The 15,583-nt window shown below is 44.7% G+C and overlaps 1 protein-coding gene across 1 annotated transcript in view; it reads right to left on the bottom strand.

Moving 5' to 3' along the window:
• Positions 1 to 15,583, bottom strand: part of unc13a (unc-13 homolog A (C. elegans)) — a 471,750-nt gene that overhangs the window by 201,280 nt on the left and 254,887 nt on the right. Inside the window, exon 13 of the mRNA XM_070859800.1 lies at positions 15,075 to 15,153. Coding sequence (XP_070715901.1) covers positions 15,075 to 15,153 — 79 coding nt within the window. The remainder of the gene's footprint in view (positions 1 to 15,074; positions 15,154 to 15,583) is intronic.

Raw genomic sequence — 15,583 nt, forward strand, 5'->3', positions numbered from 1 at the left:
ATGGAGACGTGCTGAACAACCAGGAAGTGGCCTCAAATTCATTGGAACCGAAGTCTAATGAGGCGGTCACAAGGCCGATTGAGTGGCTGCCTCCTCTGTCACTACTGTTCGTGTTCCTCCTCCTCCTCATACTTGTTTCCCTCTTCCTTCTGAGGTGGTGCACCTATGCCTGGTAACAATGGCTGCGCCCTCATGATGGCCAACTTGTACAGCATGCAGTAGACGATCACGAAAAGGGACACCCGCTCAGCCAAGTACTGGAGAGCTCCTTCCGAGCAGTCAAGGCAAGGCAGCGGAACTGTTGTTTGAGCACTCCGATGGTCTGCTCAATTATGTTCCTGGTGGCGGCATGGCTCTCATTATACAAGTGCTGGGCACAAGTGTTAGGGTTGCAAAGGGGAATCATGAGCCAGGTGGAGAGCAGATAGCCCTAGTCTCCCAGCAGCCAGCCGTGAGCTTGATGTGGTGGCTGGAACAGAGCTGGGACACTGGTCTCACGCAGGATGAAGGCATCATGGCTGCTGCCAGGATAGCGCACATTGACAATCAGGATGCGCTATGTGTGGTCGCAAATCAACTGCACATTAAGTGAGTGGTACTTTGCGGTTAAGGAATATCTCGGGATTGTTATGCGGTGCCCGCAAAGCGACGTGGATGCAGTCAATGGCACCCTGCACATGGGGAAGCCAGCTATCCTGGCAAAGCCACATGCAAGCTTTCCAGTGAAAATGTAGTTACTGATTGGCCTTCTCTTGCATAGCAAAGGAAAATGTATTAGATAATTTGTGCATGTATTTTCCTAGGACCATCTTTTCCTCCCCTAAAATGTATTCTCTATTTGAGTTTTCTTGTACATATATCTTCCTCCACACTTCATTCCCTCCCCCCATGTCATCTCTGTGCCCATGGCAGTTGGGATGGGCATGCAGAAAGGCCAAAACCACAACAGTGGTGTGGACGGTTTTAGAAACAATAAACAGGGAAAAAATTCACAGATACTTGGGAGAGATTTAAGTTAATTAAGGAGAGCCAGCATGGATTTGTAAAAGGCAGGTCGTGTTTGACTAATCTAATTTAAATTTTTGATGAAGTAACAGAGAGGGTTGATGAAGGGAATGCAGTGGATGTTGTCTATATGGATTTTAGGAAGGCGTTTGAAAAAGTGCCACATAAATAGCTGGTTAACAAAATTGAGGTTCATGGAATAGGAGGGTCAGTGTCAGCTTGGATAAGAAATTGGCTTGAGGAGAGAAAACAGTGAGTCGTGTTGAGTGGTTGTTTTTCAGACTGGAGGATGGTGGACAGTGGTGTTCCCCAGGGGTCAGTTCTAGGACCATTGCTTTTTTTGATATTAGATAATAAATAAATAAATGACTTGGATATTGGAAGAGAGAGTAAAATTTCAGAATTTGCTGATGATACAAAACTTGGAGGTCTGGGAAACAGTGAGGATGATACCAATCGACTGCAACAGGATTATAGATAGGCTGGCAGAATGGGCAGACAAGTGACAGATGGAATTTAAGAGAAGTGTGAGGTGATGCATTGCGGCAGAAGGGATAGGGAGAGGCAATACAGACTTAATGGCACAGTTTTAAAAGTGCAGTGACAGAGGAAATTGGGGGGTCATGTGCATAGATCTTTGAAGGTATATTGAGAGAGTAGTTAGCAAAGCATATGGGATCTTGGGCTTCATAAATAGAGGTATTGAGTGCAAAAGCAGGGAAGTTATGCTGAACCTTTATAAAGCTCTGGCTAGGCCACAACTGGCGTATTGCGTCTAGTTCTGGTCACCACACTTTAGGAAGGATGTGAAGGTCCTTGAGAGGGTGCAGAGGAGATTTGCCAGAATGGTTCCAGGGATGAGGGATTTTAGGTACAAGTTTAGGTTGGAGAAGCTGGGTTTGTTCTCCTTGCAGCAAAGGAGATTATGGGGAGATTTGATAGAGGTGTACAAGATGATGATAGGTTTAGATAAGGTAGACAAAGAAAAGCTATTCCCATTCGCTGATGGTACAAAGACTAGGGAACACAGATTTAAGGTTTTGGGCAAGAGGTACAGGGGAGATATGAGGAAGAAATTTTTAACGCAGCAAGTGGTAAATACCTGGAACTCACTGCCTATGAGGGTGGTAGAAGCGGAGATGATCAATGATTTCAAAAGGAAATTGGATAGGGACTTGAGGGAAATAAACGCAGGGCTACGGGGATAGGGACAAGGGAATGTAACTAGCAGGGTTAAGTACTGCGCGGGCTAGCCATGTTTCGGTTCCTGGGGATGTCTCCGTCAGCTATGCTTTGGTTGATGCAATGTGCTATCATTCATCGTGGTCCTTCAAATCAGCCTGCTGTCTGCGCTGTGTGAGCCTACTCATATGCCACCCTCCTCTGCTGCTAATCATTTATTTGTCTGTTCTGGTAATTTTTGCAGAACTGGAGGTCAACCCTGACGAGGCTGAAGCCGACGCAGAAGATTCAGACAGCCTGAAGAGGAGAACATCTTCCAATCTCACCTTCCAGACCAAGAGCATGGGCGTGAGGGGATGGATGAAGCCCACACTGTTGTACTCACTCTGGAGGAAGTGCAGGTGCTGCCCATTGAAGTGCCAGGCCCTTTCCTGGGTGGTACGAGTGTTGGGACAAGTCATGGTTTCTCACAGTCCGAGGCTGGGGACTCCAGTGGGGTTCAGCGAGACATATCCAAGGCCCCACCGTCCGAGGCTGCAGGACCCAGTGGGATGCAGCGAGGCACACCCAGGGCCCCACCATCCGAGGCTACAGGTCCCAGTGGGATGCAGCAAGGCACACCCAGGGCCCCACCGTCCGAGGCTGTGCATCCCTGTGGGATGCAGTGAGCCACTCCCAGGGCGAGGAGGGGAAGGAGAGCTCGACAGCGCTCTCCTGAGGTACAGGATCCAACAGATATGGTTCAGATGATGGCAATGAGTATGGAGAGCATTGACCTTACACGATCACTCCTGGACACCATCAGTGGGGTGGGTGATGAAGTATCGGGACTGTTGAGAGAAGTAACAACACTCTCACAAGAAATGGGAACACTGTCCGGGCACATGAGGGAGGGAATGTCGCAGGCAGCTGATACAATGTCGGCGAACATTAGGGAGGGAATGTTGGAGGTAGTTGAGACACTGTCAGGGCACATGAGGGAGGGAATGTCGGAGTTAGCTGCTGCAATAAGGGAACACGCCCAGACCACCGCGCCCATGATGTAATCAACTGGCACTCCCACTCCAATCCTTAGACCAGCCTCTGAAGAGGCCCAAGCCAGGCCTTCCACATTAACGCCCCCCCCACCCCCGCAAATAAAGAAGTGCGCATTACCAGAGATGTTCGAAAGAATAAGCATAGTACAAACTCGAGAAATGCTGCGCCACCGCCTGCGGGAAGGGATGGAGCTAACAAGACCAAGTGCAGCGGGCGGTCTTAGAATAAGGCGGAGGAGAGATGGGTGCAGCCTTACTTTACTACTGTTGTTGTTCTTATTATTGTTGTTAGTGTTCTCAAATTAAAAGTTTTTTGTAAGTTATGTAAATTTACAAGTTTAAAAGTTTTTAAGTGATTTTAACTGAAAACTTTAACAAAAATATTTTTGTATCAAGCTTTAAAGTTAAGTACAAACAAGTGTTTGTTAAAACTTTTGAATAATATATTTTAAATTATAACTGAATCATTTCCATTATTTGTTCCATTATTAACAACTTTTTGAAGTAAAGCAGAATCACTTCCATTATTTGTTCCATTAGCACAACACATTACGGAACATGTCCAAACAGTAAACATGGTCCATTTGGAATAGTTGCCGCTGAGCCTTCAGGCAGCAAAGCGTTCACGGATGAGATGCTGGTGCAAGGCTTGAACAATCGTTAATGGGGCATGACGGCCCGCCCTCCTCCGCAGTCATCATGCACTGGGTTCAGGTAGTTGCATGGCTTCCTTGTCCTTGTCCTCCTCCTCCTTCTTGTCATCTGCATCTTCCTCTTCATCATCGGCCACTCTCATCTCAGGTGGGTCTTCTACTACTAGCTGCTGCTGCCTCATAACGGCTAAGTTAGGCAGCATGCAGCACACAACTGTGAATGGACTGACAATCTTAGGGGAGTATTGCAAGTAGCCTCTGGAAAGATCCAGGCATCAGAAACGCTGCTTCAAGATGCCAATGGTCCTCTCTATTATGTTGTGCGTCACAATGTGCGACATGTTGTATTCCCAGTCAGCTTTCGTCCGGGTTACACGTAGGGGCGTCATGAGTCAGGCGGTGAGGCCATACCCTTTGTCTCCCAGCAGCTAGCTCTGCCCTTCTGGCTGCTACTGAAACAAGACAGATATAGTGCTCTCACGTAGGATGAACGCATTATGGGTGCTCCCAGGGTATCTTGCATCAACTGCCAGGATGCGATGCATGTCGTCACAGATGAGCTGCACATTCATGGAGCAGAAGCCTTTTCTGTTCCTGTACATCCCGGAATCGTCCAAAGGTTGCTCGCAAGGCGACGTGGGTATAATCAATGCAGCCCTGCACCTTTGGGAAGCCAGCAATCCTGGAGAAGCCCAAAGCCCTTTCACGCATTGCCTCGGCGGTCATGGGGAACTTTGTGTAGTCATTCCTCCAGTCATATAGTGTACCAGTCACCTGCCGAATGCAGATATGTGTTGCATGTTGAAAAATGGCACACACATCCCCAGTTGTAGCCTGGAACGATCCACATGCATAGAATAAAAGTGCAGCTGCAATCTTCACTTCAATGATAAAGCAGTCCTCCTGACGCTTCTAGGTTACAGGTCTGCTTTTATTAACTCTCAGATCTTGGTTACAACTGCTTTGCGGAAACGCAGCCACCTCACACAGTCTGCATCACTCAGGTGCAGTTGTGAACGCCTGTCTCGATATACCTGATGTGGGTAATGTCTCCTACCCATCATCCTATGTGCTCTGAGGTTTCTCAAGCGATGATGTCTAATCAATCTTCTCCTCCACAGCACAATCATGCAGAAGCCTTGCATGAGGTATGACATTGTCAATATTGCCCCCATAATTAAATTGTAGCTTTGCAAGAAACTCAAAACAGGACAAAGCACTCACACCTTCTTTCCTCTCTCTCTCCCCAAGGTCGACGCCATAGTGTGGACCACATCGTGGTCTGCGCATGCGCAATAGGCTTACTTAGAACGAGAAGCTAGGCATTCGATGAAGACATTTGGGGCAACGAAGTCTAATGCAATTCTTTAATTTTCAATATTTTCCAAAGTACCCATCTCACCACTGACCGAACGTCTCCTCACCAAGATCGAGGGGCGGCCGGCAGGATCACTCCCTCGCCCGGTTACACGGGCTCGGCAAACTACTCCCATCTCCCGGGCTTCTTTTGATGCTGCTACATAGTGTAAGGGTTCTCATCCCTTCAGTTCGGCTTCCACCACCCCTCCCCACCCCCGCCGCTTCTTTTGAAGCCGGCCCCCAAGCCCGTGTGTGGGTGAGGGACCGATTCTGCCAGCCGACGCGCCAACCCTCGAGCCCAGTGAGGAGATGTTCGGTGGTGGCGTGGCACTTTGAAAAAAATCAAAAATTAAAAACTTCCATTTTCTGTGTTTTAAGTTTGAAAAAAATTGAGCTTCATGGTGCATATTTAATGTGTTCTTGACTCCCTCCAAAACTTTACATAAAAACAATGGCGTCTGCACCGATTTTATAATATGCGCTGGTTTTTCTTAAGTGTCCAGAAGGTTTGTTGGGAGTGGCCATATACGGCGTCCTAGGAAAAATGTAAGTTGGCCAAACTTGCATAAATGTGAAAAACAGGCGCAGATATCAGGTTATACCCCATGACGCACAAAAACCCCTAAAAAAATTGTAACTAACCGAGTTATGCTGGTGCACAAACTTTGGGGAAACTTGGATAAATTTAGGCCAAAAAAAACAGCGCACGCCAAAAAAAAAACGGCGCAGATAACTGGGGAAAGCTGAGCCACATATTCTGTGAGCAAACAAAAGAGCAAGCTAGGAAATGTAGGTCGCATATTTATAAATTTAAGATTTCTGTGCTTTTGTTTACACAAAAAATTACTTGAGATCAGGTTTCATTAAGCTAGCCCTGATGTCTGATTCTCTGCAGGAGGGTGAATTTCATCATCATTCCCTTCGAAAGGCTTGTCTTAATACTGCTCATCTGTACCCAGCGTGCAAATACCTCTTAGTGCAGCTTGTAATACATGACTATGGGCCCAAAATTGGTGGACTTACCGTCCGCTGCCGCCGAGTTTTCTCGGCGGACTCCCTGGTTTCTGGGTGCTCTCCCCGAGTTTGGTGAGTTCCTCCCGCCGGCGGGAAGAGAAGACCGCTGGGTACCGTCTGCTGGCATGCACCGGCGTGCAACGCCCACAAGAGTCCTCCCGCCTACTGCGTTGCCAGTTTGGTCCAGGCGGTCCTCCGCTCTAGCAGGGCAAAGAAATAAAGAAAAGTGGAGGCAGGTCTTACCTCAACAGTAAGTATGAGACCTGCCTTCACTTCTTTTCTTTATTTATTTTATAGGGATTTAGGTGAATGGGGTCCCCTGAAGGATTTCTTGTGGGGTTTTTTGGGTTTTGAAAATGTTTTATGATGTCAGTTCTCCGCTCCCTGGGCCCGACTAAATCCTCGGCGGTACTTTGCCGAGGATTGTATTTGCCGCCCAGAATGGAAGCTACCGTCGGCTGCCGCCTAGGGCCCATTTTTGCCGCCGGGTGGTGTTTCCCATATTTTTTCAGCAAACTTCCGCCCAAAGTACCGTCAGGATCTTAGCGGTCTTTTGGACGGTACTTCGGCAGAACATAGCTTTCACCAAACTCGGGCCTTATGATTCTAACAATTTATTCTGGCTTATGCTACAAGGCATCCACAGAACTTTTAAAACATTTGTTTAATAGTCAAAGATATACTCCATTATATTACTTCCTTTAGAATGTGCCTCATTATAGTCTTTCGCGACAAGTATAGGGGTTCATCAAAAGTGTTAACATCCAAGTGGTCAACATGTAGCCTATGTCTCCTGGGGCAAACTATTCACATTTTAAATAGTTGTGTAACCTTTGACTCTATCAACATGTGTGCTTGCCCAGAAACAAACAGTTACTTGCATAGTTTTCTGCCTGTGATCACATATCAGCATGTTAAGTGAACAGTAACCCTTTCTAATGGCAAAAGGAAGGTGTTGTGGTATGGTGCAAAAAGGCAATAGATGGTGTCTTGCACTCAAGGAATGCCACACGAAAAAAACAATGAGGCAGTCTATCCAACCTTACCTGCATGACACTGTCGAACAGTATGTATGCAGAAGGGTACTGAAAGATCCTAGCTGTGTCATAACTGCAGTATGGTAATATGTCCAAGTGATGCCTGGAAAGGCCAAGTTGTGCGGACCTTAATACAATGCACACTTTAACTTCCACTAATACTACTATTTGGATGTTATTCCCTGGTTGTAGAAGCTAACACAAGTGTGAGATGTTTCTTGTTTAGGTACAGTCTCTCCAAAGATTGGTACTTTAAATGTAGAGTCCTGATGCTTCCACCTCCTGTGTCTTTCAACATCCTGGCCAAGGTCTTCTGCCATTTCTGCTCATCTGCCTCCATGCTCAGGAGACTTAATGCTGCACCCATGTCGTTTAACATTCTTGTTGCTAATAACCTAAGTTATGTACAGCTCCACTAATCACAAGCATTCTGCTTGCTGCTAAAACTCTTGATTGTATGCAAGCAGTTAACACAAGTTGAAAACCAGTAACTCTTGGAAATTTGCATGCTTTTGCATAAGTGCTGCTCAACAAACAGTTTTGTTGAAAAAGCAAGATGTGTGTTACACTATTTGACAATGCATTCACACTCCACAAGTTTAACGTCAGTGCGAAGCTGAAACGGAGTGTGAATTGGGTGTCAAGTCCCAAATTGAATTTAAAGCAAAGATGAGCAAAACTGCATACTCCAGGGAGACTCACTCAATTTTCTTCCAGTGTTAGGTCAAACCTCAACATTGAATTCATATTGCATTTACACTATAGCTAGAGCTAGGGTACAGAGCAAAACCACTTGACGCCAACACTACAGTTAGAGTATGAATGTACCCTTACTCACTGGAGTGATTTTTTTGGGCATATGTTGAAGTTAACACATGGTACTTTAAAACAAACTTACATTTGCTCCTCTTTAGTGCATATTAGCCCGTATGTTATTGCTAACTTGGAGTAAATTGAAGCACTTGGTAAACTGTGATAATTATTCTTTTCACTAACTGCACCTATGAGTGTTTGTCAGCATATGCTGCTTGTGACAATATTCGTCATTACATGTTGCCTTGAAACAATATTTGTCACAGCAAATTGTCTTGAAGTGGGCCTCATTATAACATTACCTTCCAACATATTTGGCAGTGTGTCCATCCTTTTCCAATGCCATTCATCAACACCTGTTGTAAAAATGTTGTTCTACTCAATTCAATTTGCTTTGGAATTTATCAGCACATTGCCCTGTGGTTATAATCGTCAGTGTGTCTTTATATTATTGCTCATTAGAGAATACAAATTCCAACAATGTTCTTGTGTGTGCAATAATTACCGTTGCATGCTACCTTTCAGAACATTCATTGGAGCACATCATATGACCTGATTCATCAGAGAATCACCATGCATCAGTGCTACTCAGTGCATTTAATTTTTACTGGCATGTGCCACTACAATGAAGCATTTCTATGTGCAGTTTTGTGTAGTCATATTAGTCAGTCTGCATTCTATAACTGCATCAAACAAGTCACTGACACCCTCTTTGCCATGGCAGATCAGCCATAGAGGTGACCACATGCTTCTTGGTATATGCTGATGCTTTGTAACACCACACAAGGTGAAAGTGTACTCCTCCATACTCTCAGAGTGTGGCTGTCCAAAACCTCAAACAATTGCTAGTGTGCAGAAAGCAGTTTTCCTTCGAAGTCCAGGTTCCTAAACTCAGCATCTGTTCTCTTCAGCAGAGCTAATACTCTCTATCAAGCAGTCTCCTGGGCTGTCCTTTTCACGAACCGCCACTCCTGACTCTTGTGCTGTGCAGACCCTTCTTACTCACTACCTATACCATCCAGGGGACCGATTTCTGTGCTGATGCTTAGAGGCATAGAGAAAGTGCTAATGCTGCTTCAGTAAGGTCCTCTCCCTCAGAGTCTTATTCTTCAGGGCCAGAGTCATGTGATGAACCCAAAATTGTGGATAGGGACAAAGGTCAGCATGGTGTGGAAAAGTTGGACAGTAAAGTTAGATGATTTGCAGCAGTTTGAAGAAAGCAAAATGGTAAGAGCAATACAGACATCCCGCTGAGACTCCACAGCCTCACCATCAGGATTGTTCCTAGAGCTGCCGTTCCCAAATTTCACCAATGCTTTCACCTCGATCTGAGGATTTGTATGGAGAATGGACTACCCTCAGTTCTGTTCCTCTCCCTGGTCAGCTTGTCCTGTAAAAAAGTGCGAGGGATTTTGTAAAAGATTGTGCAAATGTGCGAGGTAGCTTCAGATAGTGTGCACACTGATAGGGAGAAGCAGAAAGCTGTGAGCAGAATGGGAAAGTAGTCAAATGCAAGAAAGTGGCTCCAGTATAAAATGTGAAAGCAGTTAGCAGAAATGCTTCCCAGTTGTTGCCAGGTAAAAGGAGAATGCTGTTTGTGCCTATTGTGAGGGTAGCAACAGCAGCTGAGTGTGTGATTCGAATGAGAAGTGGAGTTGGTGCAATCTCCTATTGTGATTGGACAAGAAGCATTTGGAGTGGGGAGGGAAATGTTCTGGAATGCTGGGGTTGAAGAAGTGCTTTGGGCAAGGTGTAAGCATAGAAATAGAAAGAGCAAGACAACATTCTAGTCCTTGCTGTGTAGGTCAGGTCATTGAAGCACTTGTGGCACTGAACCCATGTCCTGGAGGTGATGGTTCTGGTGTTGATATTTTCAGCCACTTACCTCCCAGTCTGCTGCAGTTTTCTTGGAAACCCATTTCTGGGTAAAAGAACCTGCTTGTTCGTCCTCACCTGCTCAATAGGGACTCCCCAACACTGACTCACTAAATTATGTTTTGCTGCCCGAGACATTTTGGAATCCATATCTTCAATTGCGGTAAGAATTTCCCACGAGTAAAAGAACACCTCACTTTAAGATGTGCAAGTATGCTTTAACGAGGCATCTAGCTTGCCGGAAATCCTGCCCTCCAGTTGAATGGGCGGTCTGTCACTATTGGAAATGTATGGATAACCCATCAATAAAACTTAAATGAGGCCCGAACATCAAAATAGCTCAGACCTCAGACTGATGACATTGGGCGGGTCACCTGGTCTCCCTGCCACCATCCGCCCGACGTGAAAATCAACCTCACAAATGTATCGCCTAATTTTTCAGATATTGCCAGAAGGTGAAGAGAATCATTCTGGTAGTTGGGATGACTAAATGCTACTGAAGGATCCTGGGAAAGTGTGCATACAACACGTGTTCAGACTGGAGGATGTGATTCTGCTAATTGAGTTATTGCTCTGGGCATAAACATCAAGTCTAAGCTTTTGAGAGAGGCTGAGGCCTTGTTGGGAAAACATTAATGAAGACAGCAAACAACACAAAAGACAATTCAATGGTTAAATGAAGGTATTAAATGACAATGCAATCATGTTATTGTGAAATATGTAATTTTTTTGTTTAAAACCTTATTTTGCACATTAGAACTGTCAGTTACTGGGAAAAAAGCAGTAGCTGACAAGTATTTCAAAAGGTGCATTGAGAGTAGCTTTGTTTTTATTAGCTTTTTTGTCATTGGAAGATTCTCCTGACTGGTATTCAGAATTGATTGTTTGCAGAAGTCCTTGGGAGTTTCTCATTGACAGTCTCCTAGTCACTTTTCTTGCTTTTGATTTATATAATCCCGACCTTTCTGCTATGATTTGCTGCTGTGTTGTTTTGATCAACAAAGCGTAATGGCAAAAGTGTAATAAAAAATTAACAGGAATTGTGCACTGGACACACAATTTATATATATAATTTATATTTTAGTGACCGTTGTTAACAATTTGCAATTAATAGCTATTTTATGCTCAGAAAAGCATACTAAGATGCTTTACAAAGAATAAAAAGGAGGAACAGGAGAGTTAGAAGTGGTAACTGGAAGCTTGTGAGAAGATGAGTTTCAAGAAGGCTCTTAACGAGGCTGAGAGAATTAGAGAGGTGGAGGGATCGAAGAAGGGAATTCCAGAGAGTATGGCCAATGCGGCTGAAAAGCTCTACCACCAATGGAGGGGTGAAGGGGAAAGGGAATGTACAGAGTCCAGAATCAAAGGAATAAAGGGCCTGGGAAGGATGCAAGGGAGCAGGGAGTTACTGAGATGGGCAGTGAGGTGTGGAGGGATTTGGAAGATAAAAAGGTGGAAACTAGGGGGGATAGAACATAGAAACATAGAAAATAGGTGCAGGAGTACGTCATTCGGCCCTTCGAGCCTGCATCACCATTCAATAAGATCATGGCTGATCATTCCCTCAGTACCCCTTTCCTGCTTTCTCTCCATACCTCTTGATCCCTTTAGCTGTAAGGGTCATATCTAACTCCCTCTTGAATATATCCAATGAACTGGCATTAACAACTCTCTGCGGTAGGGAATTCCACAGGTTAACAACTGTCTGAGTGAAGAAGTTTCTCCTCATCTCAGTCCTAAATGGCTTACCCCTTATCCTTAGACTATGACCTCTGGTTCTGGACTTCCTCAACATCAGGAACATTCTTCCTGCATCTAACCTGTCCAGTCCTGTCAGAATTTTATATGTTTTTATGAGATCCCCCCTCATCCTTCTAAACTCCAGTGAATATAGGCCCAATCGATCCAGTCTCTCCTCATATGTCAGTCCTGCCATCTCGGGAATCAGTCTGGTGAATCTTCACTGCACTTCCTCAATAGCAAGAACGTCCTTCCTCAGATTAGGAGACCAAAACCAATACAATATTCCAGGTGAGGCCTCACTAAGGCCTTGTACAACTGCAGTAAGACCTCCCTGTTCCTATACTCAAATCCCCGAGCTATGAAGGCCAACATACCATTTGTCTTCTTCACCGCCTGCTGTACCTGCATGCCAACTTTTAATGACTGATGTACCATGACACCCAGGTCTCGTTGCACCTCCCCTTTTCCTAATCTTCCGCCATTCAGATAGTGAGGCAATGATGATGCTGGATGAGTAGGACATCAAATTTAGATATTGGGGAAATTTAGATTAATATCAGGTTGTGCTGGTCTTACCCATTGCCTTTCAGGACCATTAGTACAGTGGTTTTGGTTATCGTTTCCCATTCTACTCTCAAGCTGTACAGTGATTACTGACACAGACTACTTTAATACAACACTGGGATGCATGATCATCCACTCATTCACCTCCATTTCCAGGCTACACCCAGGGTTCTTGGATTAATTCCAACAGGTCATGCATTCTTCAAACACTGAATTGACAAATAAGCACTCTTCATCATACTATATGAAGTTGTTGGAATATAAAAACTGGCTTTCTGAATAATAATTTTTCATTGTGTATCAGCAAAAGCCATGTTAACTCTTAACAGATAAGTGAAATAAAATAAAGTTAATTTTACCAATTTTTTTAATTAACCATAGTTGGCTGATTCAAACTTAATGTCCTATAAAAATTTCAGTTGGCAGAAGATGCAATACAACATTAAAAAAAAAGATATTTGATCAGGGCTTGGAAATCATTAAAGCCTACTGATGCAAGTATTTGAACTTGAATAAAACTTTTACACCAACATCACAAAGAGAAGGCTATTACGGGCTTCAGGGGTCAGACTGCAGGACTGAATAAACAAATTAACAGGCAATAAAGAGGTCTGATAGAGGCAGCACAGAACAGAAAAGAAGGCAAAATATCTTTGAAAGAAATATAATCAGAAAAACAATAGAAAGTGAAGCTAAGCTGCAGCTGCAATATTTAAGAACTTTGGTTTCTAATTTGCTGCTTATATTTGTTCAATATTAGTCACCTAATTAACATTTTGTACAGAAGTATTCATTTTTTTAAATAAAATCAGTGAGCTTCTTAAACAAATATTGCATTCAACCACTCGAACGAAAAACGCAATGGGCCTAAGTTTCCACATGATTTGCGCCTGATTTTTAGGAGCAACTGGTGGAGAACGGACTATCTTAGAAATCGCAATTCTCCACATTTTTTTTTCTGCAGTTCTAGTCAGTTAGAACAGTTTCACTTTGGAACAGAATTTTTTCTTCAAAAGGGGGCGTATCTGTCCACTGACGCCTGATTTCAAAGTTTCCACAGTGAAACTGTACTCCAAACTAACTTAGAATGGAGCAAGTGAAGATTTTTGTAGAACTGAAAAAACCTTGTCTACACATTAAAAAATCAGGCGCAGGTTACAAATTAGGCGTCTAGAACGAGGTGGGGGGGAAGGGAAGTCATTAAATTCTATAATAAATCCTTATTTATACTTATACAAATATTATACAAATAAATCCAACCTGAATAAAAATTTATAAGCAAAGAAAAGATTAAATAAACCATCTTCCTACCTGTGTAAAAGTGCTTCAGCCAGGGAGAATGCTGCAGGAAGCCTCATAAGTTGAGGCAGCCGTTCGTTCCCGACGGCAGCGGGGGGGGGGGGGGGGGAGGAAGCCGTTCCCGACGGCGGGCGGGGGGTCGGGGGGAGGGAGGGAGTGCGGGCCCGACCGACCGACCGAACGCAGCGGGGGGAGGAAGCCGTTCCAGACAGCGGGCGGGCGGGAGTGCGGGCCCGACCGACCGAACGCAGCGGTGGGGGGGGGGGCGGGGGGAGGAAGCCGTTCCAAACTCCGGGCGGGCGGGAGGGAGTGCGGGCCCGACTGACCGACCGAACGCAATGGGGTGGGGGGAGGAAGCCGTTCCCAACGGCGGGCGGAGGGGGAAGGAGACAGTGAGAAGGCTGCAGGAAGCCTCACAAGTTGAGCAGCCATTCCCGACGGCAGCAGGGGGGGGGGGGGGGGGAGGCCGTCAGGAAACGGCTGCCTCAACTTCTGAGGCTTCCTGCAGCCTTCTCACTGCTGCAAGAAGCCTCAGTGCTGATCATGGAAGGGCAATGTGCTTTTATTAAAAAATGTTCAAAAATTAAACAGCTACAAAGAACTACAAAAATGGCCGAGTGCCAATGTTTCCTTCACACTGCGCTTGCGCGAACGCTCCAACGCGCACGCGCAGGGTTGCCGGCAGGAAAAAAACTAATTGAAATGGTACCCGCCCCCTCCCACTTACAAAATCGGCGCGAATGGTAGGCTCCGCCCCCCTGGGCGCCGCGCCAAGCAGACATGGAGCTGCAGGGCGCTCCAGAATCGCGCGTTTTTTTTCCGGCGCCGTTTTCGGCGCGAAAAACGGGCGCCCAGCTCGGAGGGGCGCCCGTTTTTTATCGTGTGGAAACTTGGGCCCAATGTGTGTGGAGATAAGCTGAAAGTGGAATTGAGCAAATTCAGCTTCTTGATAATTGCAAATGAGCTTTTGGGAGAGCTAGTTATACTGCTTTTTTTATATGAATGCATTTAGCTAAGTTATATTAGCTAGAATGGAAATTTTACGCATAGGACCAGATTAAGTGATTGTGGAATCAAAACATTATTCGTTAACTAAAACTGTGCCAAAAATTTAGAAACCAAAGTCTTTCAGCCTAGTGCTGAACCCAGAGGCCCGTATAATACTGTGAACAAAATCAGCTGCACGTCGATATTGTAATGCCCTCCCTTGAATATAGCAGTCAAGGATTTTCTCACCAGGTCGCTGACCAGTGGGAGGGATTTACGCCGTGGCTTAATGTCAGGCATGCTGTCAATGCTACGCAGAAATTTAACCGCTGCTCCCCTACAGTTATAAGTGAAACAAAAGACAAAAGAAAAACAAAACAAAAGTAAACATAAAAAAAAGAAACAGAGAGAATTACTAGCAAGCAAGGCAACAGGCACATTTCCATGACTATCAGATGCCTCAGAGCATAGTGGCAGGTCACTGTGGGAGAAAAGAGATGTCTCACCAAATCACTAACAAGATTTTTGGGTTTTTTCTTTCGAAGATCTGGCATACTGTCAATACTGTAAAGCCCACCGCCAGGCCTAGAAAAGACAGCAATAGTAAAGTGAAGTACCATTACACAGGTGGGGGAAAAGAACTCCTTGAGGCCTGACCAAGTATGTTCTTGGACAACAATAATCCTGAATAATATAGAACAAAATGTAAACAATGTTACCAGTGCTGCACGTTGCATTTACTGAGGTAGAAAAATGAAAATACCAGTATTTCTTGAACCTCTTTTATAAATATTGAAGCATAATGTTGTGAATAATTGTTTGGCAAACCTTTACTTTCATCAAGGAGACCCCCCAGATTTGAAAGTGCTCCAATTTAAAATGGCATTCGATAGATAAGTTATATTTTTAACGTTTGTTTTCCAGATTCGTCTTACACCAACTATTTGGACTTTAAGGCTTACAAAAAGTAATATTAAGCAAAAATACAATTAATAGAATCTGGTCTGTTTTGGTT

Source organism: Pristiophorus japonicus, chromosome 18, assembly GCF_044704955.1.
Source record: "Pristiophorus japonicus isolate sPriJap1 chromosome 18, sPriJap1.hap1, whole genome shotgun sequence".
In the NCBI taxonomy this organism is placed as follows: domain Eukaryota; kingdom Metazoa; phylum Chordata; class Chondrichthyes; family Pristiophoridae; genus Pristiophorus; species Pristiophorus japonicus.